This window comes from Anomaloglossus baeobatrachus, chromosome 2 (genome assembly GCF_048569485.1).
Source record: "Anomaloglossus baeobatrachus isolate aAnoBae1 chromosome 2, aAnoBae1.hap1, whole genome shotgun sequence".
NCBI lineage: Eukaryota > Metazoa > Chordata > Amphibia > Anura > Aromobatidae > Anomaloglossus > Anomaloglossus baeobatrachus.
This window is the reverse complement of record NC_134354.1, coordinates 220,787,738-220,806,601: the sequence shown is the minus strand read 5'-3', so window position 1 is coordinate 220,806,601 and position 18,864 is coordinate 220,787,738. Positions and strand designations below refer to the sequence as shown.

Sequence of the window (18,864 nt, the reverse complement as noted above, 5' to 3'; positions counted from 1 at the left end):
TAAACGGAACCCATAGTCAGATCAATGGCACCCGCTGCTGAGACACCCCATCCTGTGATCCTCCTGAGTCGATCCACCGCAGTGACACCCCCGCAGCCCGCCGGCAGATCAATGGCGACACACCCGAGCCCGCAGTATCATCAACCCTCCTGAGCCGCTAGCATCACTGAACCTGCCTCCTGTGACTTTCCTGAGCAGCTCCACCACCACTGCTCCCTCCTAGTGAGCATTAGGATTAAGACGCACTAGGATTACAAGACGGACCCCAATTTTAACGTTAACGTATTTTTTCTTATTTTCGTGCTCTAAATTTGGGGTGTGTCTTATAATTCGGTACGTTTTATATAACGAAAAATACGGTAACTCTCATCCTGCAGGACATATAAACCCTGCTAATCTTATTAACATTGAGTGCATGCCTTCTCCTGTCTTTTTTAAAGGGAACCTGTCACCATTTTTTTGGCCTATAAGTTGCGGCCACCACCACCGGGCTCTTATACCTTATATACAGCATTCTAACATGCTGTATATAAGAGCCCAGGCCACTATGACAACATAAAAAACACTTTATAATATTTACCTAACGGTCGCGCTGCGGTGGATGAGGGCCTAATGAGCGTCTCCATTGTCCAGTGTCGGAGCCGCCTCTTTCGGCCATCTTTGTTCTCCTTCTCTAGCCGCGGTGCATGACAGGGCCGACGTCATCCACACTCGCCGGCATTCTGGTCCTGAGCAGGGCAGATCAAAGTATTGTAGTGCGCCTGCGCAGGACCGACGAGTGTGTATGACGTAGCCGCGTCATGCACACAGGCTTCAGAAAGAAGCCGAAGATGGCCGAAAGGGGGAGGCGCCCGCATCGGACAATGGAGACGCCCATTAGGTCCTCATCCACCGCAGAGCAACCGTTAGGTAAGTATTATAAAGTGATTTTTATGTTGTCACAGCGGCCTGGGCTCTTATATAGAGCATGCTAGAATGCTGTATATAAGAGCCCAGTGGTGGTGGCCGCAGCTTCTAGTCCAAAAAAGTGGTAACAGGTTCCCTCTAATATTGCCCTCTGGAACTCCTGGTCCTCTACATTCAAGATTTCTTCCTCTCCAATTTCCTTAACCTTCTAGCCCTAACAAAATCCTGGATCCAGCAGTTTGACCCCAACCCAGCTGCTGCTTTCTCATATCGTGGGCTACAATTCTCACTTACCCCCAAACATGAGAACAGACAAGGTGGAGGTTAGTCTACTCCTTTAATCACAATGTGCTTTCCAGGTTATCCCCCTCGCACACTCACTTAGGTTTCCTTCCTTTGAAGGCTTCCGGTCTTGGGTTATAATTGACACTGCGTTTCCCTTTATTTCCGATATACAGTCACTCACTCGCTCATGTTACCTGCATCTTAAAAACATCTCCAGAATCTGATCTTTCTTCACTTTTGGAACTGCAAACCACTTACTGTCACTCTTATTTATTCCCATCTAGACTACTGCAACTCTCTGCTGATTGGTCTCTCTTTAACTAAACGTTCTCCTCTCCCGAGGGCCGCCCCTTGCCCAGGTCTGCGCTACAAGATACAATACAAATGCATCTCTCACACCCACAAAGCTAGTCACAGTTCTGCTCTGACTTAAATCTTCCTCCCTCATTTCTGTCTATCACCCGAACATCCTCTCCATTTTGTAATGGATCTCAGACTCCCATCCTCCATAATCCGAACCTCACACCTCCATCTCAAAGATTTCTCTTGTGCTGCACCAGTGTTCTGGAATGCACTACACCAAATAATCCGACAAATATCTAGCCACCATGTCTTCAAATATGCTCTAAAATCAATTTAAAAAGGCCCATCATCTCTACTCACTAACCTAACTTTACACTATTCCCTCCTGCTAAGTATTGATTATAATCTGCTCCCTAGTTATCTTTCTCCTCATCCTCCATGCACACAATAACTGCACTTGACAAATTCTTGCTGACAACCGGATCATGCAGCTTTGTAAAAAAAAACCTTATTTATTATAATGATGGCTGGACCGTACACAACAAGCACGTTCTACTTATTGCGTCCCCCCTATTTCCCCATAGATTGTAAGCTTGGAGCGGGGCCCTCACTCCTCCTGTAACGGTTGAACAATGTTACTTTTATTTTTATTCATTGTACATGTCCCTGCTTAACTGTAAAGTGCTGCGGAATATGTTGGCGCTTTACAAATAAAAATTATTATTCATGGTGGCCAAATTGTATGACTTCTTGCCATGAGTAGCATAGATGAAACAGAGTTACCAGTACTGTATGTATAGCGCTATAACTCTCTAAATAATGAAATCAATTATAGTGCTACCACACTTTCATTTTGTTGATCATGGGGGATCCCCAAAGTTTCTGTCCTAATGAGAAGCCATCAATATGAAAGTTCCAGAAAACCCCATAGCATACAGATTAAGTGACCGCCGTTCTCATCTCCGATACCGGAGAATCCTCAGCGCACAGTGCGTGTGATGTGTGAGGATTCACAAGTCTGCAGTCACAGAGTGGTACGTCGAGTGACTGCAGATTTGTCAGTTTAGACCAGACAACCCCTCTAAATGAATTCGGCCCCATGTTCACGTGACATTTTTCTGGTAAGTAATCTTGTATGATGTGGACTTAGCGCAATGCTTATAGAATTGCAATACCTTAGCTCTCGTTCTTCATGTTGAGTAATGAGGTTACTGTAGAAGTTCTCCAGCGTCATCTTTGTCATGGTAACACGTTCTTTTGTGTGGTTGCTCATTGGAAAACATGGAGTTTGCTCAGTCATAGCCATGTCTACCTGTAGAAGAGAAATATAGCCAAAAATGATACTTTTCTTAGGTAAGAATTAAAATAGTCACCCACAAAGAAGAAACATAGTAAACTGAGCAAGATGTTGCCACATTCTCAGAGTTGCTCAACACATTTCTCATGCACTGGAATGTGGCCTCATTTTGTGAACAGTAATTACGGGAGCACAGAACAAGTATCTTCTGCCGAAGGACATTATGTGTGCCAATGTCAGATGTATCCACTTTATGTAAAGAAAGGTTTTAAATATGTTCACAGAAGCAAAGTCGGCCATTTCTGAATTACTTATAGCCACAAAATACAACAGGTAACTGGAAATCATTTCTTCTACATACAGTGGGTACAGAAAGTATACAGATCCCTTCAAATTTTTCACTCTTTCATTGGTAAATTCAAAAAAGTTCATTTTTTCTCATTAATGTACACTCTGTACCCCATCCCCCATCTTGACAGAAAAAAAACCAGAAATGTAGACATTTTTTCAAATTTATTAACAAAGAAAAACAAATATCACATGGTCATAAGTCCCTTTCAAACCCTTTGCTCAGACACTCATATGTAAGTCACATGCTGTCCATTTCCTTGTGATCCTCCTTGAGATGGTTCTACGCCTTCATTGGAGTCCAGCTGTGTTTAATTAAACTGATAGGACTTGATTTGGAACACACCTGTCTATATAAGACCTCACAGCTCACAGTGCATGTCAGACCAAATGAGAATCATGAGGTCAAAAGAACTGCTCAAGGAGCTCAGAGACAGAATTGTGGCAAGGCACCGATCTGGCCAAGGTTACAAAGAATTTCTGCAGTACCCAAGGTTCCTAAGAGCACAGTGGCCTCCATAATCCTTAAATCAGGGGTGGGAAACCTCCTGACCTTTTCTGCTGCCCCCGGGCAGACTCCTAGGGTGGCAGTGCTCCTGCCGCCGCCGCGGTCTTACTGGCCGCTGGGCCTTCAAATCCCCACATGCGCTGCTTGCGCGCACCAAAGGCCTCTCTAGCTGGCGAGTGCCAGCGTGCTCATGACTTACTTTGTGGGCGGGTTTAGTGCTTTGTGCTTCCATCCCACAGCAGCTAAACCGTTTCCAGCATTGTGTGTCTGCTCTCCGGTGCAGCGTGCCCCCTATAGTGCTGTGTGCAACTCCCAGTGCTGTGTGCAGCCTCCCCAGTGATGTGTTCCCTCCAATGCTGTGTACCACCCCCAGTGCTGTGTACCCCCTAGTGATGTCTGTGCTCTGCAAGCGCTGCCCATGCCCACCAGTCTCCTCCTAGTGATGTCTGTGCCCCCACCACCAGCGATGCGTGTGCCCCCACCACCAGCGATGCCATAGTGATGTCTGCTCTGAGTGATGTCTGTACCCCACCAGTGTCGTCTGCGCCCTGAGTGATCTCTGTGCCCCCCAGTGCATTGTGCGCCCAACAGCAATGCTTATGCCTCCCAGTGACCTAGTGATGTTTGTTCCACAGCCCCTCGTCATGTATATGCCCCCAGCGTTTCCTGTGATGTGTATGCCCCCAGCCCCTCCTGTCATATAGATATATATCACAGGAGGCACTGGGAGTATATGCTCTCAGCCCTTCCTGTGATATGTATACCCCAGCTTCTCCTGTGATGTGTATGCCCCAACCCCTCCTGTGATGTATACATCACACTGGAGATGCTAGGGGCATATACATCACAGGAGGGGATGGAGCATATACATCACATTAGGCTCACTGGGGGCATAGACATGCCACGCTAGGGCATATACATTACATTGGAGATGCTGGGGGCATATATATCACAAGAAGGGCTGGGGGCATATACCTCACAGGAGGGGCTGGGGACATGTACAAGTATCACCGAAGATCACAGCCGCAGCACATAGAAGCAATTCCAGCCACCACAGTAGGAGTGAGTTAATTATTTGAACAAACATAGGTGGTTGATTTTCACATTGATAATTTTGTGCAGCCCCAGAAGGTTGGCAGTAATTTCCAAATGGCCCCGGCAGAAAAAAGGTTCCCCACCCCTGCCTTAAATGGAAGAAGTTTAGGACAACCAGAACTCTTCCAAAACCTGGCCATCCAACCAAACTGAGCAATCGTGGGAGAAGAGCCTTGGTGAGAGAGGTAAAGAAGAAGCCCAAGATCACGGTGGCTAAGCTTCAGAGATCGAGTAGGGAGATGGGAGAAAGTTCCACAAAGTAATCTATCACTGCAGCCCTCCACCAGTCGGGCCTTTATGGCAGAGTGGCCCGATGGAAGCCTCTCCTCAGTGCAAGACATATGAAAGCCTGCATAGAGTTTGTAAAACAAAAAAACATGGACTTCCAGACTATGAGAAAATAAGATTCTCTGGTCTGACGAGACAAAGATAGAACTTTTTGATGATAATTATAAGCGGTATATGTGGAGAAAACCAGGCACTGCTCATCACCTGCCCAATACAATCCTAACAGTGAAACATGGGGGTGGCATCATGCTATGGGGGTGTTTTTCAGCTGCACGGACAGACAACTGGTTACAATTGAAGGAAAGATGAATGCGGCCAATTACAGAGATATCCTGGAAGAAAACCTCTTCCAGAGTGCTCTGGACCTCAGACTTGGCTGAAGGTTCACCTTCCCACAAGACAATGGCCCTAAGCACACAGCTAAAATAGCAAAGGAGTGGCTTCAGAACAACTCTGTGACCATTCTTTACTGGCTCAGTCAGAGCCCTGACCTAAACCCAATTGAGCATCTCTGGAAAAACCTGAAAAGGGCTGTCCACCAACGTTCACCATCCAACCTGATGGAACTGGAGAGGATCTGCAAGGAAGAATGGCAGAGGAACCCCAAATCCAGGTGTGAAAAACATGTTGCATCATTCCCAAAAAGACTCATGGCTGTACTAGCGCAAAAGGGTGCTTCTACTCAATACTAAGCAAAAGGCCTGAATACTTATGACCATGTGATATTTCAGTTTTTCTTGTTTAATACATTTGCAAACATTTCTACATTTCTGTCACAATGGGGTGCAGAGTGTACATTAATGAGAAAACAAAATGTTGTTTTTTTTAAATTTACCAAATGGCTGCAATGAAACAAAGTGAAAAATGTAAAGGGGTCTGAATACTTTCCATACCCACTGTATATATAGCACATACAACTAAAAGATAAATAATGCTATCATCTGGATACACAGAACAATGTATTTACTGTCAGATAATGTGTGTATCAGATAATTCCCCATTTCAGTCATCTGACCGCTGCAGCCAATCATAAATCTCAGCAGACAGATAACCGAAGAATAGGAGGTCATCACTCACTGTTCTGTTGGAGACTACTGGAGATGCGTGGGGGGTTAGTGAGGAGTCTCCGCAGCTGGCGGTGATTGATTACAGGGAGTAATAGTGACATCACGACTAAGCACATGTGACCACTGCAGTCAACTACAAGTCTCAGCAGCCAGATGCCTGAAGAATAGGTCATCACTCAGTTCTGTTGGAAACCACTGGAACAGCCTACACTGGAGATGTGTAGGGGTTTGGGATGAGTCTCCACAACTTGAAGTGATTGCTTACAAGCAGTAATAGTGATGTCACGACTAAGAGTATGTGACCGCTGCAGCCAATCGCTTGGGCTCAGCCGCTCATACCATTTATAATCAGATTGGAGGGGACACATGCGTTGTAGTCATGATGTACATGAGGTAGTCATGATGTGATTATTGCAGCCTGTAAACGATCACTGGAAAAAGCAGTGGAGTGTCAATGCTAGGCACGGAAAGCTGGATAATGCCGGCATTAATCAGTCGAATACATATGCATTAGACGACATTCCCCTCATTTATTTATTTTTAATTTAACCCCTTAAGGACTGAGCCATTTTGTTGCTTTATGAGGTAATAACGCTGGAAAGCTTCAACATATCCCAGTGATTGAGTGTTTTTTTTCATGACCTGCTGTACTTCAAGCAAGTGGTACATTTAGGTCAACATCATTTTCGCTAATTTAGGAAAATTTCACAAAAAAAAAGTTGCACCTTTCAAACTTAAATTTTTAAGCCCTTAAACTTAACACACAAAATAAATAACATTTCCCACATGTCTACTTTACATCAGCACCATCTTTGAAACATTTTTTTCTGTTAGGAAGTTAGAAGGGGTCATAGTTAAGCAACAATTTCTACAATTTTCATAAAAAACAAACAAACCAAAAAACAATTTTTTACAATACATGTTTCAATAGGGACATATTCTAATTTAAATAAACTTTGAGGGGTCCATGTAATGGAAACTCCCCCGAAAGTGACACGATTTTATAAACCTGCTCCCATTATATACTTCTAAACTGCTATCAGGAAATAATTTTAAAGGGAACCTGTCATCAGAAATTTCGCCCAAAAGCTAAAAGATTCCCCCTCTGCAGCTCCTGGGCTGCATTCTAGGAAGGTCCCTGTTATTATTGTGCCCCATGTGAGACCAAAATAAAGCCTTTATAAAGTTCTACCTTTTTGTATGCAGCTTCTGTAAATCCGACACGGGGGCGGGCTCTCTGCCGTCCGTTATTCTGCCTCCTGGTCCTGTATGCCGCCCCCATCGCTCCTTTCCATATCTGATGCACCGCCCACTGCTCCAGCCATCCCCACGCAGTCTCACAGGACTGAGCACTGTGACTGCTGGTGATGTGTGCGCAGGCAAGTGATTATGGACGGGGCTGTGACTGTTATCAGCAAGTACCCGGCCATAATCTCTTGAGCGCGCAAACCTCTCCAGCGTCACACTGAGCTCAGTGTAGATGCTAGACTGTATGGGCTGCTTCCAGGGATGACGTCCCTTTGTCATGTGATAGGGGCGTGTTCGAAATACTATCACATGACAAAGGGACGTCATCCCTGGAAGCAGCCCATACAGTCTAGCATCTACACTGAGCTCAGTGTGACGCTGGAGAGGTTTGCGCGCTCAAGAGATTATGGCCGGGTACTTGCTGATAACAGTCACAGCCCCGTCCATAATCACTTGCCTGCGCACACATCACCAGCAGTCACAGTGCTCAGTCCTGTGAGACTGGCACTGGGCATGCGCGGGGATGGCTGGAGCAGTGGGCGGTGCATCAGATATGGAAAGGAGCGATGGGGGCGGCATACAGGACCAGGAGGCAGAATAACGGACGGCAGAGAGCCCGCCCCCGTGTCGGATTTACAGAAGCTGCATACAAAAAGGTAGAACTTTATAAAGGCTTTATTTTGGTCTCACATGGGGCACAATAATAACAGGGACCTTCCTAGAATGCAGCCCAGGAGCTGCAGAGGGGGAATCTTTTAGCTTTTGGGCGAAATTTCTGATGACAGGTTCCCTTTAACCCTTTTATTTGCTACACAGGAATGAATGCAATGTGGAATGAAAAAGAAAAACTCCTCTAAAATATTTCTTTTAGCATCGATACTTTTGCTTTTACAAGGGATGGCATGAGAAAATGGACCTCGCAATTTGTTACCCACTTTCTTCTGAGTGCGCTGATACCCCACAGTGGTCAGAAACTGTTTGGACAATCGGGAGGGCTCGGAAGAGATGGCGTACAAACTGAATTTTGTAACTCAAATTTGGCTGTAATAGATTGTGGGCACCATGTCACATTTGCAGAGTCCCTATAGTACATAAACAGCAGAAAGCCCCCACAAGTGACCCTACTTTGGAAACTACATTGTTCAAAAATTTTATCCTTGGGTATAGTGGAGATATTGATCCCACGGGTACTATACACAGTTTGATAACATTAGCTTGTCATATAGAAATATTTCTCTTTTCATGAAAATGTTGTTTTAGCCCCAATTTGTTTTCACTTTTGCAATAGTGGACCACTCAGTCTGTTACCCACTTTCTTTTGAGCATGGTGATACCCCACATATAGCCAAAATGGACAAATGGCCGGGCACAGAACTGAAGGATGGGGATTAGGACCGAGGCAGGGCGGCAGATTGTGGCCAGCTGCATATACCCCACTGTGGGAGCTCCTGAGGAACCCTGGTGGGACTGGATGCCAGGGGGAAACGCGTCGAGCAGAATAAGTGGTTCCTGTATCAAGCCTGTATATATATAGGCGTCCAGTGATTACACTTAAGTATACTATTGTTTGTCTGGCGATTGGTCCAAGTCTGCGCAATAAGCTAAGTACATGACTATATTATTGTTACCGTTACCAACAGTGATTGGGTGTTAGTGGAGTAATTGATCCATGTGAAATTCATTATCTATGCTGCTATTATTATCGGGTTGCTTCTGAGGATCATCATATATATATTGTTTGGGGAGCCATTGGTTTGTCACCAGTGTGTTATAATCTGATACTGGTGGGAGCAGGTGGATGCAGGGCCTGAGAGAGCCCCCTCCGGTCTTCTGGCTGCTATATGCACAGCACTTTAATATATGTTCATTTATATGCTGCTGTTGAGTGGAATGTTTACATCTTAAAGCTAACATATGTGCATAAAACCCCTCTGAATTATGTTTGAACCATGGCACTTTATCCTCATCTGATAGAGCCCGTTTTTTGATACTACACCCTATTGCTGCAGAGTTATACTCACATATGTGTTAATTGAAAACAGGTTTTATCCCTGTTTTATTATAAGAAGGACCCCATATTTTTTTTTTCCTCTAAATTTAAGGTGCATCTTATAAAATGAAAAATACGGTATATCTACACATACACAAAGTTTGGGATATTTGGTTTTCGGATGAAATGTCAGGATGATCCTAAAATGCCCTCTAATCTTTTCAGATGATCTTAATGTGATCTTCTCTAACCTTTTGAATGCACATGTCCAACTCTTGAACGTTTCTATACTTTTTGCACAACTTGCTGTGCTTCATAAAGGAGCCTCAAACTTATAGTCTGCAACTTACAGCATGTGAATCATGGTGCAATTACAAAAGTACAGTAGTTCCAATGCTTGTTCTGATCATCAGCCCTTATAAGCCTTGCTGCAATCAGCTGCCAAACAAAAATGGACTATCATGTGACTGGATTGTTATTGCTGGGGACAAAAACCCCTAAAAAACAGAATCAGATCTTCGATCGTCCTGCCCCATCGATGTACGTCGGCCTCTGTAAATGCAGCAGCAATGAGGTCACATTATTAAATGTTCCTTATATTTTACTTCTGGTAAACCTCCATTGACAAGGAAACACAACTGAAGAAACTACAGCAAGTACCATCAGAAAAACAGTGTGTCTCCATTAAGAGATGAGCGAACCGGTCGCGGTTCGGCTCGAGTTAGGTTCGCCAAACGGAGGTCTCGTTCGAGTTCGGTTCGGCGAACGTTCAACGAACCACTCAAACGGCATAGGAAACAATGGCAGGCAATCACAAACACATAAAAACACCTAGAAAACACCCTCAAAGGTGTCCAAAAGGTGACACTCAACACAAACACATGGGAAAGTGACAAGGACATATACTCATGCGAAAACAAAAGAGCTGGACAAGGAAAAAGAGGACGAGACACAGATATAGGCATGGCACGCCCTTCTAAAATCATGTAAAACACCGCAAGGTGACTCCAAGCGGAGTCTCCATTTTTTCCAAAAATTGGGCCCCACACACACCCACCCCTTCAGTGGCAGCACTTGTGCCCCAGTTGTACACTTCACAGCTAGATTTGCATCAAGCACATTCAAAAATACGCCATACTTAACCGTCCCCAGGATGACACCGGGGTAGGTAGATAAAGTCTTTCCTGATCCCAGCGCTGTGCATCTTGGATCATTTTTAAAAACACAGCAAGGGTTACTCCAAGAAGAGTCTCCCTTTTTTCCAAAAATTGGGCCACACAGACACCCAATCAGTGGCAGCACTTGTGCCCTAGTTGTACACTTCACAGCTAGATTTGCATCAAGCACATTCAAAATCCACAAGCATTTACTCTCCCCAAGATGACACAGGGGTAGTAAATTCCTTGTGGATCCATGACTTGTTCATTTTGATGAACGTTATTCTGTCCACATTGTCACTGGACAGACGCGTGCGCTTATCTGTCAGCACACACCCAGCAGCACTGAAGACACGTTCAGAGACAACGCTGGCAGCTGGACACGACAAAATCTCCAAGGCGTAAGTGGAGAGCTCTGGCCATTTTTCAAGATTTGAAGCCCAAAATGAGCAAGGCTCCATTTGCAAAGTCATGGCATCGATCTTCATTTGGAGATACTCCTGTATTATCCTCTCCAGCCGTTGACTATGTGTCAGACTTGTTGTCTCTGGTGGCCTTGCAAAGGAGGGTCTAAAAAAATTATGAAAAGATTCCATAAAATTGCTGTTACCAGCACCAGATACGGTCCTACTGGTACGGGTAGACTGTTGAAGATGACGAGACCGTCCCATGTTTGTCAAGTTACAACTGGGAGATTCACTCCCTGCACCTGCACGGTTGTTTGGTGGAAAAGCCGAGCTAAGATCGAGTAACAGCTTCTGCTGATACTCCTGCATACGTGCGTCCCTTTCTATGGCTGGAATTATGTCACAAAATTTGGACTTGTACCGGGGATCGAATAGTGTGGCAAGCCAGTAGTCATCATCACTTCTAATTTTGACAATACGAGGGTCATGTTGGAGGAAGTGCAGCAAGTAAGCACTCATGTGTCTTGCGCAGCCATGCAGACCAAGTCCACGCTGTGTTTGTGGCATAGAGGTGCTACCCGTGCTTTCTTCCTCTGACATCTCCCCCCAACCTCTTTCAACTGAAATTTGACCAAGGTCTCCCTCATCCGCTGAGTCTTCTATGTCCATGGACAGTTCGTCCTCCATTTCTTCATGTTCTCCTGCACCTTCCTCAACATTTCGCCTGCTACCATGCGCCCTTGTTGATCCCTGTCCCCCATGGTCCCATGCCTGCCGCGTTGGTGATGATGAACGTCTGGACCTTGGTGATGTTGTTATGTCTTGCGCATATGAATCCTCCTGTAGTTCCTCCCCTTCCTGTTGTCCCACCCCCTGACTCTGAATACTGTTTTACGTGTGCTCCAGCATGTAAATGACTGGAATTGTCATGCTGATAATGGCATTGTCAGCGCTAAACATATTCGTCGCCATGTCGAAACTGTGCAGAAGGGTGCATAGGTCCTTGATCTGAGACCACTCCATCAGGGTGATCTGCCCCACCTCTGCATCTCGTTGGCCCAGGCTATACGTCATGACGTATTGCACCAGGGCTCGGCGGTGCTGCCACAGTCGCTGTAACATGTGGAGAGTCGAATTCCAGCGTGTTGCCACATCGCATTTCAGGCGATGAACCGGCAGGCCGAAAGACGTCTGGAGCGATGCAAGTCGCTCAGCAGCGGTGGTTGAATGGCGGAAGTGAGCAGACAGTTTTCGTGCCCTGTTCAGAAGGCCATCTAGGCCGGGATAGTGTGTTAAAAATTGCTGGACAACAAGGTTCAATACGTGAGCCATACAAGGCACGTGTGTCACCTTGCCCAGGCGAAGGGCCGCACCCAGGTTTGTAGCATTGTCGCACACGGCCTTACCAGGCTGCAGGTTGAGTGGAGACAACCATTTATTAAACTCAGTCTCCAGAGCTGCCCACAACTCAGCCGCTGTGCGACTCCTATTTCCAAGACATGTCAAGCTAAAGACCGCCTGATGCCGTTGCGCTCTGCTGCCAGCATAGTAATGAGGGGTGCGTGATACCTTCTGCGCAGTGAGAACGCTGGTGGCCTGACCAGGCAGGCTTGGGGCGGAGGTGGAGGACCCAGATGAGGTGGAGGAGGCAGAAGCAGTGGCGGAACTTGGACAGACAGAGGATTGACACACAAGTCATGGGGACGGCAAGACTTGTGCAGCAGACCCTTCATCATCTATCACCATAGTTACCCAGTGCCCAGTCAGCGACATGTAACGTCCCTGTCCATGCTTACTGGTCCAAGTATCGGTGGTGAAATGCACCCGTTCACACACAGAGTTTCTCAAGGAAGCGAAGATGTTGTGTGCGACATGCTGGTGTAGCGCGGGCACACCTTTCTTAGAGAAGTAGTGGCGACTGGGCATCTGGTACTGGGGCACAGCGACAGACATAAGGTCTCTAAAATCCTGTGTGTCCACCAGGCGGAAAGGCAGCATTTCGGTAGCCAAGAGCTTACAGAGGGATAAAGTCAACCTCTTAGATTTGTCATGGGTCGCAGGAAATGGCCTTTTATTTGTCCACATCTGAGGGACAGAGATCTGGCTGCTGTGTGTAGACGGTGTGGAGTAGGGTGTCCCTGGAAAAATGCAGGTTTGTGAGGAAAGTGCAGGCGTAGACATGATGTTGCCTTCATCCAAGGTTGGTGCTATCGATGTCTGAGAGAGCTGTACACACGCACTTGTTTCCCCTTCCAAACCAACTGACGACCTACCAAGCAAACTGCCTGTTGCGGTTACAGTGGTGGAAGTTTTGCGTGGAAAACCAGGTGTGACAGCTGTCCCCACAGTCCTAGAAGATTAAGAGCGCACGGATGCACTGGAAGGGGCAGGAGGTGGATGGTTCGCTTCGCTAGGCCGCATTGCAGCACGGTGAGCTTCCCACTGGGACATATGATATTTATTCATGTGACGATTCATGGAAGTTGTCAAACTGCTGAGGTTTTGCCCTCTACTAACAGAATCACGACAAATTTTACAGATCACTTAATTTGGGTGATCTTTTGCTATGTCAAAAAAGGACCAGGCTAGGCAAGGCTTAGAGGGCATGCGACCTGCTGATCCACCCCGACTAGTGCTCAGAGGCACAGTGGTGGCTGAGGATGCAGTTGTAGACGTGCTACCAGTACTCCTACTCTGTCCAGGAAGGCGCAAGGTAACTTCGTCGTCAGTTGCATCCTCCTCCACCGTCTCTGTTGACCTCCTCGAGGGCCTGACTGTGGGTTGACAGTAGGTGGGATCTAGAACTTCCTCATCAATTGTTGTGTTTGCACTCCCCTCACCCTCAGACCGAGCCTCTTCTTGACGTGAACCAATATTTAAGTTGTCATCCCAATCTGGTATCTGCGTCTCATCGTCATCAGTATGTTCCTCATTGTCTATTACAACAGGTGTTTCAGTTTGTGAATAAGGGTCAACATTATGCTCAGAAACTTAGTCATCACGGCCTGAATCAGAGTCACAAAGGTTCTGGGCATCACTGCAGACCATTTCCTGGTCTGTACTCACTGTAGCTTGGGAGCAGACCTCTGATTCCCAGGCTATAGTGTGACTGAACAGCTCTGCAGACTCAGCCATCTCAGTTCCACCATACTGTGCAGGGTGGATGGAGACTTGAGAGCTGGGAGAAAGCAAGTGTGATTGGGATGACAACTCAGAGGACTGGTGTTTTTTGGTTGCGGTAGTTGAGGTGGAGGAGAGGGCACTTGTTGGACCACTTGATAGCCATTCAAGCATTTTCTTTTTTTGGCCATCATCTACCTTTGTTCCAGTTGTTCATGTCCGTAAAAAAGGGAGTATATATTTTATATCACATTTTCACTCTTACATATAGCTATTGGATTTTTCAAGTCAGTATTCACACAGCAGTTTCTGCTATTTCATGTATTCCCCTTACATAGTCACTGGTGTGCATATCTTATCTCCCCATAGTGATGTTTTTTTAGGTTTTTGCACCCAGTTCAGACTTAGAATGGTGTTCCAAACGTTATCCTTATTGTTCGTAAAAAAGGGAGCACATCGGATTGTCCACGGTAAGTAGTAGACATTTTACTTTTGCTGGAGGATGGTCTATCTTCAGCAGATGTTAATGGAGCTTTGCCACCTTCCCCACGGACAAACCCTTTTTTTCCTTTTCCAACACGCCTCTTCCCCTTTCCACCAGCATCTGTCATTTTGCCACTCATTTTGATTGCGACAAGATTGTGCACTTAAAATGTGGTAGTAAAAATTGAGAGGTGGTGTAGATTGCAGTGCTGGTCCATCTTTATTAACAGCAGAATAAACAACAATAACTAACCCTGACAATGCAACTACGGCCCTTAAACTGGCAGCTTAGTTTGCTAGTATAATGGCTTAGTAACAATGAGTTTGAGTGTGCAATGCAGTGGTGCTGCACATAGGTTTGCACCAGTGGGACACTAATGGAAGTCCAACAGCCACTTTTAGGATGCCACTAAGTTTACTCATATAATGGCTTAGTAACAATGAGTTTGAGTGTGCAAAGAGCAGGAGGGTACAGTGGCAGGGTTGTGGGTCTGGGTAGAGGAAAGGAAGCCTCCCTTTCTATCCCTCCTAATGGGGAAATGCAGCAAGGAAATCCCTGACCTTAGCTACACAGACGCCGTCATCTTGTGTAGCTGTTAAAACCTGTTTTCACGGACCTGACTGTCACCTATGGCTCTGACCCTGACGGCATTAGCCCTTACAAGGACTAATAGAAACTTCTATCCCTATTCTATATAGCACTGTGTATAGAGCGTACACAGCAGTATCGGAGACACGAGCTACGCCAGCGGTGACTGACACCAAGACGCAAAGGCAGATAATGGCGTGCTGGAGGAAAATGTCCGTTTTTATAATGCATGGACATGTGACATGGACATCCTATCACACATGCCGTTACTTCTCTGGCTAAAAGTCCACTTAGCTGTGTGTGTGTCTGGGATTGGCTGACATGCTGGCCCGCCCCACTACACGCGCGCACTTAGGGAAGGAAGACAAGGAAAAAAAAAAATGGCGATCGCCATTATCCAAACAGCGGTGATCTGAATGCGCTATTCCCGCACACTATACACTGAAATTTCATAATAGTGTGAGTCACAGAGTGACTTACACTATTACAGCGGAAAGCCAGCTAGTAATTAGCTTGTCTTTTTGCTGCTAGAACCGTTCTCGAACGTATCTAGAACTATCGAGCTTTAGCAAAAAGCTTGAGTTCTAGTTCGATCTAGAACAGCCCCCAAAATCACTCGACCCGTGAACTGGAGAACCTCGAACCGCGCTCAACTCTAGTCTCCAGAACTACTGCAAAACCTGGAACCCTCCTTCCACACTTCAGGTAAGAAGGCGGCCCCATGCACATTGAGTATTTGGGGAGGTTTTTACCTGAGTATTTGTAGCCAAAACCAGGAGTGGAACAATCAGCTGAAAAGTAGAATAGAAACATGTCACCACTTCTGTATTTTTTTTTTATTCACTACTCGTTTTGGCTTTAGGATGCTTTCATATTGCATTGTTCTCCCACGTTAAGGGGTCTTGTCGAGGCTGACATCCGAACCCCATGTCCTGTGAAGTAGTGATGTAGGCACCACACCCCTCTACCCTGAGGCGCATATTGCCTTCTTTGGGGGGTGCCCCCATAAGAAGCAAGGTGAAATACATGTCTGGATAGAGAAATATGGCATCTATATCATTAGAACAGCTTTGTGCAAGTGCTGTGTTTTGCAGACTCTTAAGCCACGTGCACAAATTGAGCATGTGAGTGGATTTTATTTTTACCTCAGCATTTGTAAGGTGCTTTCACATTGAGTTGTTCAGTGGTCCCATCGGGTCTGCAGTCCGAACCACCCGCAAAACGGGATTCAGAGGAATGCATAGCTAGCCTGCACCATTATAGTCAGTGGCCCCGTTAGCATGGGGTCGGGGGGGGGGGGGGGGTAAATCAGACTTAAGTCCCAACAGAACCATTGAATGTAGGGAACAATGCAATGTGAAAGCACATTGCAAATACTGAGGTAAAAAATTACTAATTACTCAATGCGTGAATGTGGCCTGTCTGCACCACACAGCCCAGGGCTGTTACAATGATGTAGGCACAATGTCCCTCTTTCCCGACGCGTGTTTTGCCTTCTTCTGGGGTCACCTCCATAAGAAGCAATGCGAAATGCGAGTCTGGATAGAGGGACATGGCACCTATATCATTATAACCACTTTGAGCCCATGCTGTGTTTTGCAGAAAGGATATGTGCACACATTGAGTGGCGTTTCTTTTACCTCAGTATCTGTAAGGTACTTTGATATAATGTCCTTCCCCACATTCAGTGGTCCCATCGGGACTTCATCCAACCTCCTTCACAAAACAGTATTTGGATGTATGTATAGATGGGGCCACTAGTTACAATGGTGCAGACTGTCGACACATTCTTCTGAATCCTGTTTTGCGGGGGGTTCAGACGTAAACCCCAACGGAACCACACAATGTGGGTAAAACAATGTGAAAGCACCCTTAGAAACACCAAATACGCAACATGTGCATGTGGTCTGTGTGTCTGCCCTACACGGTATTGTAACAAAGCTGTTACAATGATGTAGGCACCACGTCCCTGTACCCAGACATGCATTTCACCTTGCTTCTAACAAAGGTGTCGCCCAGGGAAGGGGGAACATGGTCCCGGGCAGAATATTCAGTCAGGATGTCACTTCTGTGGCCGTTGCCCGGTTCCGTGCCCTGGGCCCCTTTTGTAAGGAGGGATATTTACAGGGGTGATTAGAGTTATTGTCATGTGATGCCACCTGCGGGTTGTGGTTAAGGCTAGTTTCACACTTGCGTTGAACAGTATCCATTGCGTTCTGTGACGGATGCAACGGATGTGTTGCATATAGTGACACAACGGATGCTGCAAAACAACGGAATCCGTTTTGATTTTTTTTTTTTTTTACAGTTTTACCGGCGGCAGACTATTGTGAACGATCAGCTGATCGCTCCCTGTAGCCGGCCGCCGGGTGATCAGCTGATTGCTCCCTGCAGCCGGCCACCGGGTGATCAGCTGATTGCTCCCTGCAGCCGGCCACCGTTCGCTCAGCTGAGCGCTGTCACTTGCCGACGGCCGGGCGCTCAGCTGAACGTTCGGCCACTGCGAGCCAAAATAAAGGTTTTTTTGTTTTTTTTTAAAAAAATCACAAAAGAGCATGCGCAGTGAAATACAGAGGATTCCGCTGCTCAAAACGTTATATGCTGCGTTCCTTCCGCTGGGCGGAAGCAACGGAGCGTCGCCCAGCGGAAGCAACGCAGGTCCTTTTGGTACAATCCGTCAACCATACAAGTCTATGGGAAACAGCGGAATCCGTTAACGGATTCCGCTGTTTTCCAAAAGGGCGGATTGTAACGGATGGAAAACAACGCAAGTGTGAAAGTACCCTAAGGATGGGGAACCACCGCTGCCAAATGTGGGTACTCTCAGAGCTGGTGGTGATTGCAGCAATGGTGTTAGGCCCTCCGCAGGAAGGGCTGTGCCTGGGAGATGTAACGGGGGTAATAACAGAGACCACACCAGGTTGTCTTTAACAGTCTCTACTCACTTGGACCCAGGGGTTGCTGGTTCCGGTCCCAGGAGTATCAGTGCCAATGTAGTGACCAATGTCGCTGTGTCCCCGGCACTCTCTGTAGATTGAGTCCCCGTAGCGTGGAGCGTTTCGAGCCCAGCTGTCCCTTTTGGGGTACAGTCTCCTCCGTACGGCGGGCAGTGTGGACCCTGTGGGGAGGTAAGTGTCTGAACCCCGATCCTAGTTTATTGCTGATGCCCCCGGATTATTTAGTTTGGCGAAGTCTGTGAAGGTGTCCTCACCAGGCAGGTATTTACCAAGCCATATAAAACTGGCACCTGATCTAGGGCTCTGTGCCCCATTTGTGCTCCAGTCCCTGCGGTATCTCCGGTACCCGACCTGGCGACCTCTCTCCTGTGCCCCGGAGTCACCGTTACACGGACCCAGCTCAGGCACATCCGCACCCCTCTTCTATGTGCCACACTCTACAACTCTCTCTACTACTGACCCCTCCCACCAGGCTGTCTAAACCCAGGGACTCATTCCCATGGTGACCATCCCCTTTCATGGTTAACCCTCTATGCCCAGTGTGGAGTGGAGAACTAGGATTTTGGTTGTGCTTTGGTGGTATTGGCACTGGTACTCCAGGTCCCATGGGGTAGGTCCAAGAGGATGTAGTTCCTTGTAGTGCCCCGAGTGTCTCAGGGGTGCTACAGAGATGCCCCCAGAAGGGAAACCGCGGGTCAGGGTAGAGGGATGTGGTGCCTTCATCACGACTCTCATGTCAGGTACACACGTCACTTTAGAAGTAATATCTGCATATATAGACTGTACCTCCTTAATCCGCATTATTAGGCCACATAA

The 18,864-nt window shown here is 46.7% G+C and overlaps 1 protein-coding gene across 1 annotated transcript in view; it reads right to left on the bottom strand.

Annotated features, from left to right (window-relative positions):
* LOC142291248 (serine/threonine-protein kinase 38) overlaps positions 1 to 18,864 on the bottom strand; it is a 125,035-nt gene that overhangs the window by 82,177 nt on the left and 23,994 nt on the right. Inside the window, exon 2 of the mRNA XM_075335627.1 lies at positions 2,670 to 2,806. Coding sequence (XP_075191742.1) covers positions 2,670 to 2,800 — 131 coding nt within the window. The 5' untranslated portion in view covers positions 2,801 to 2,806. The remainder of the gene's footprint in view (positions 1 to 2,669; positions 2,807 to 18,864) is intronic.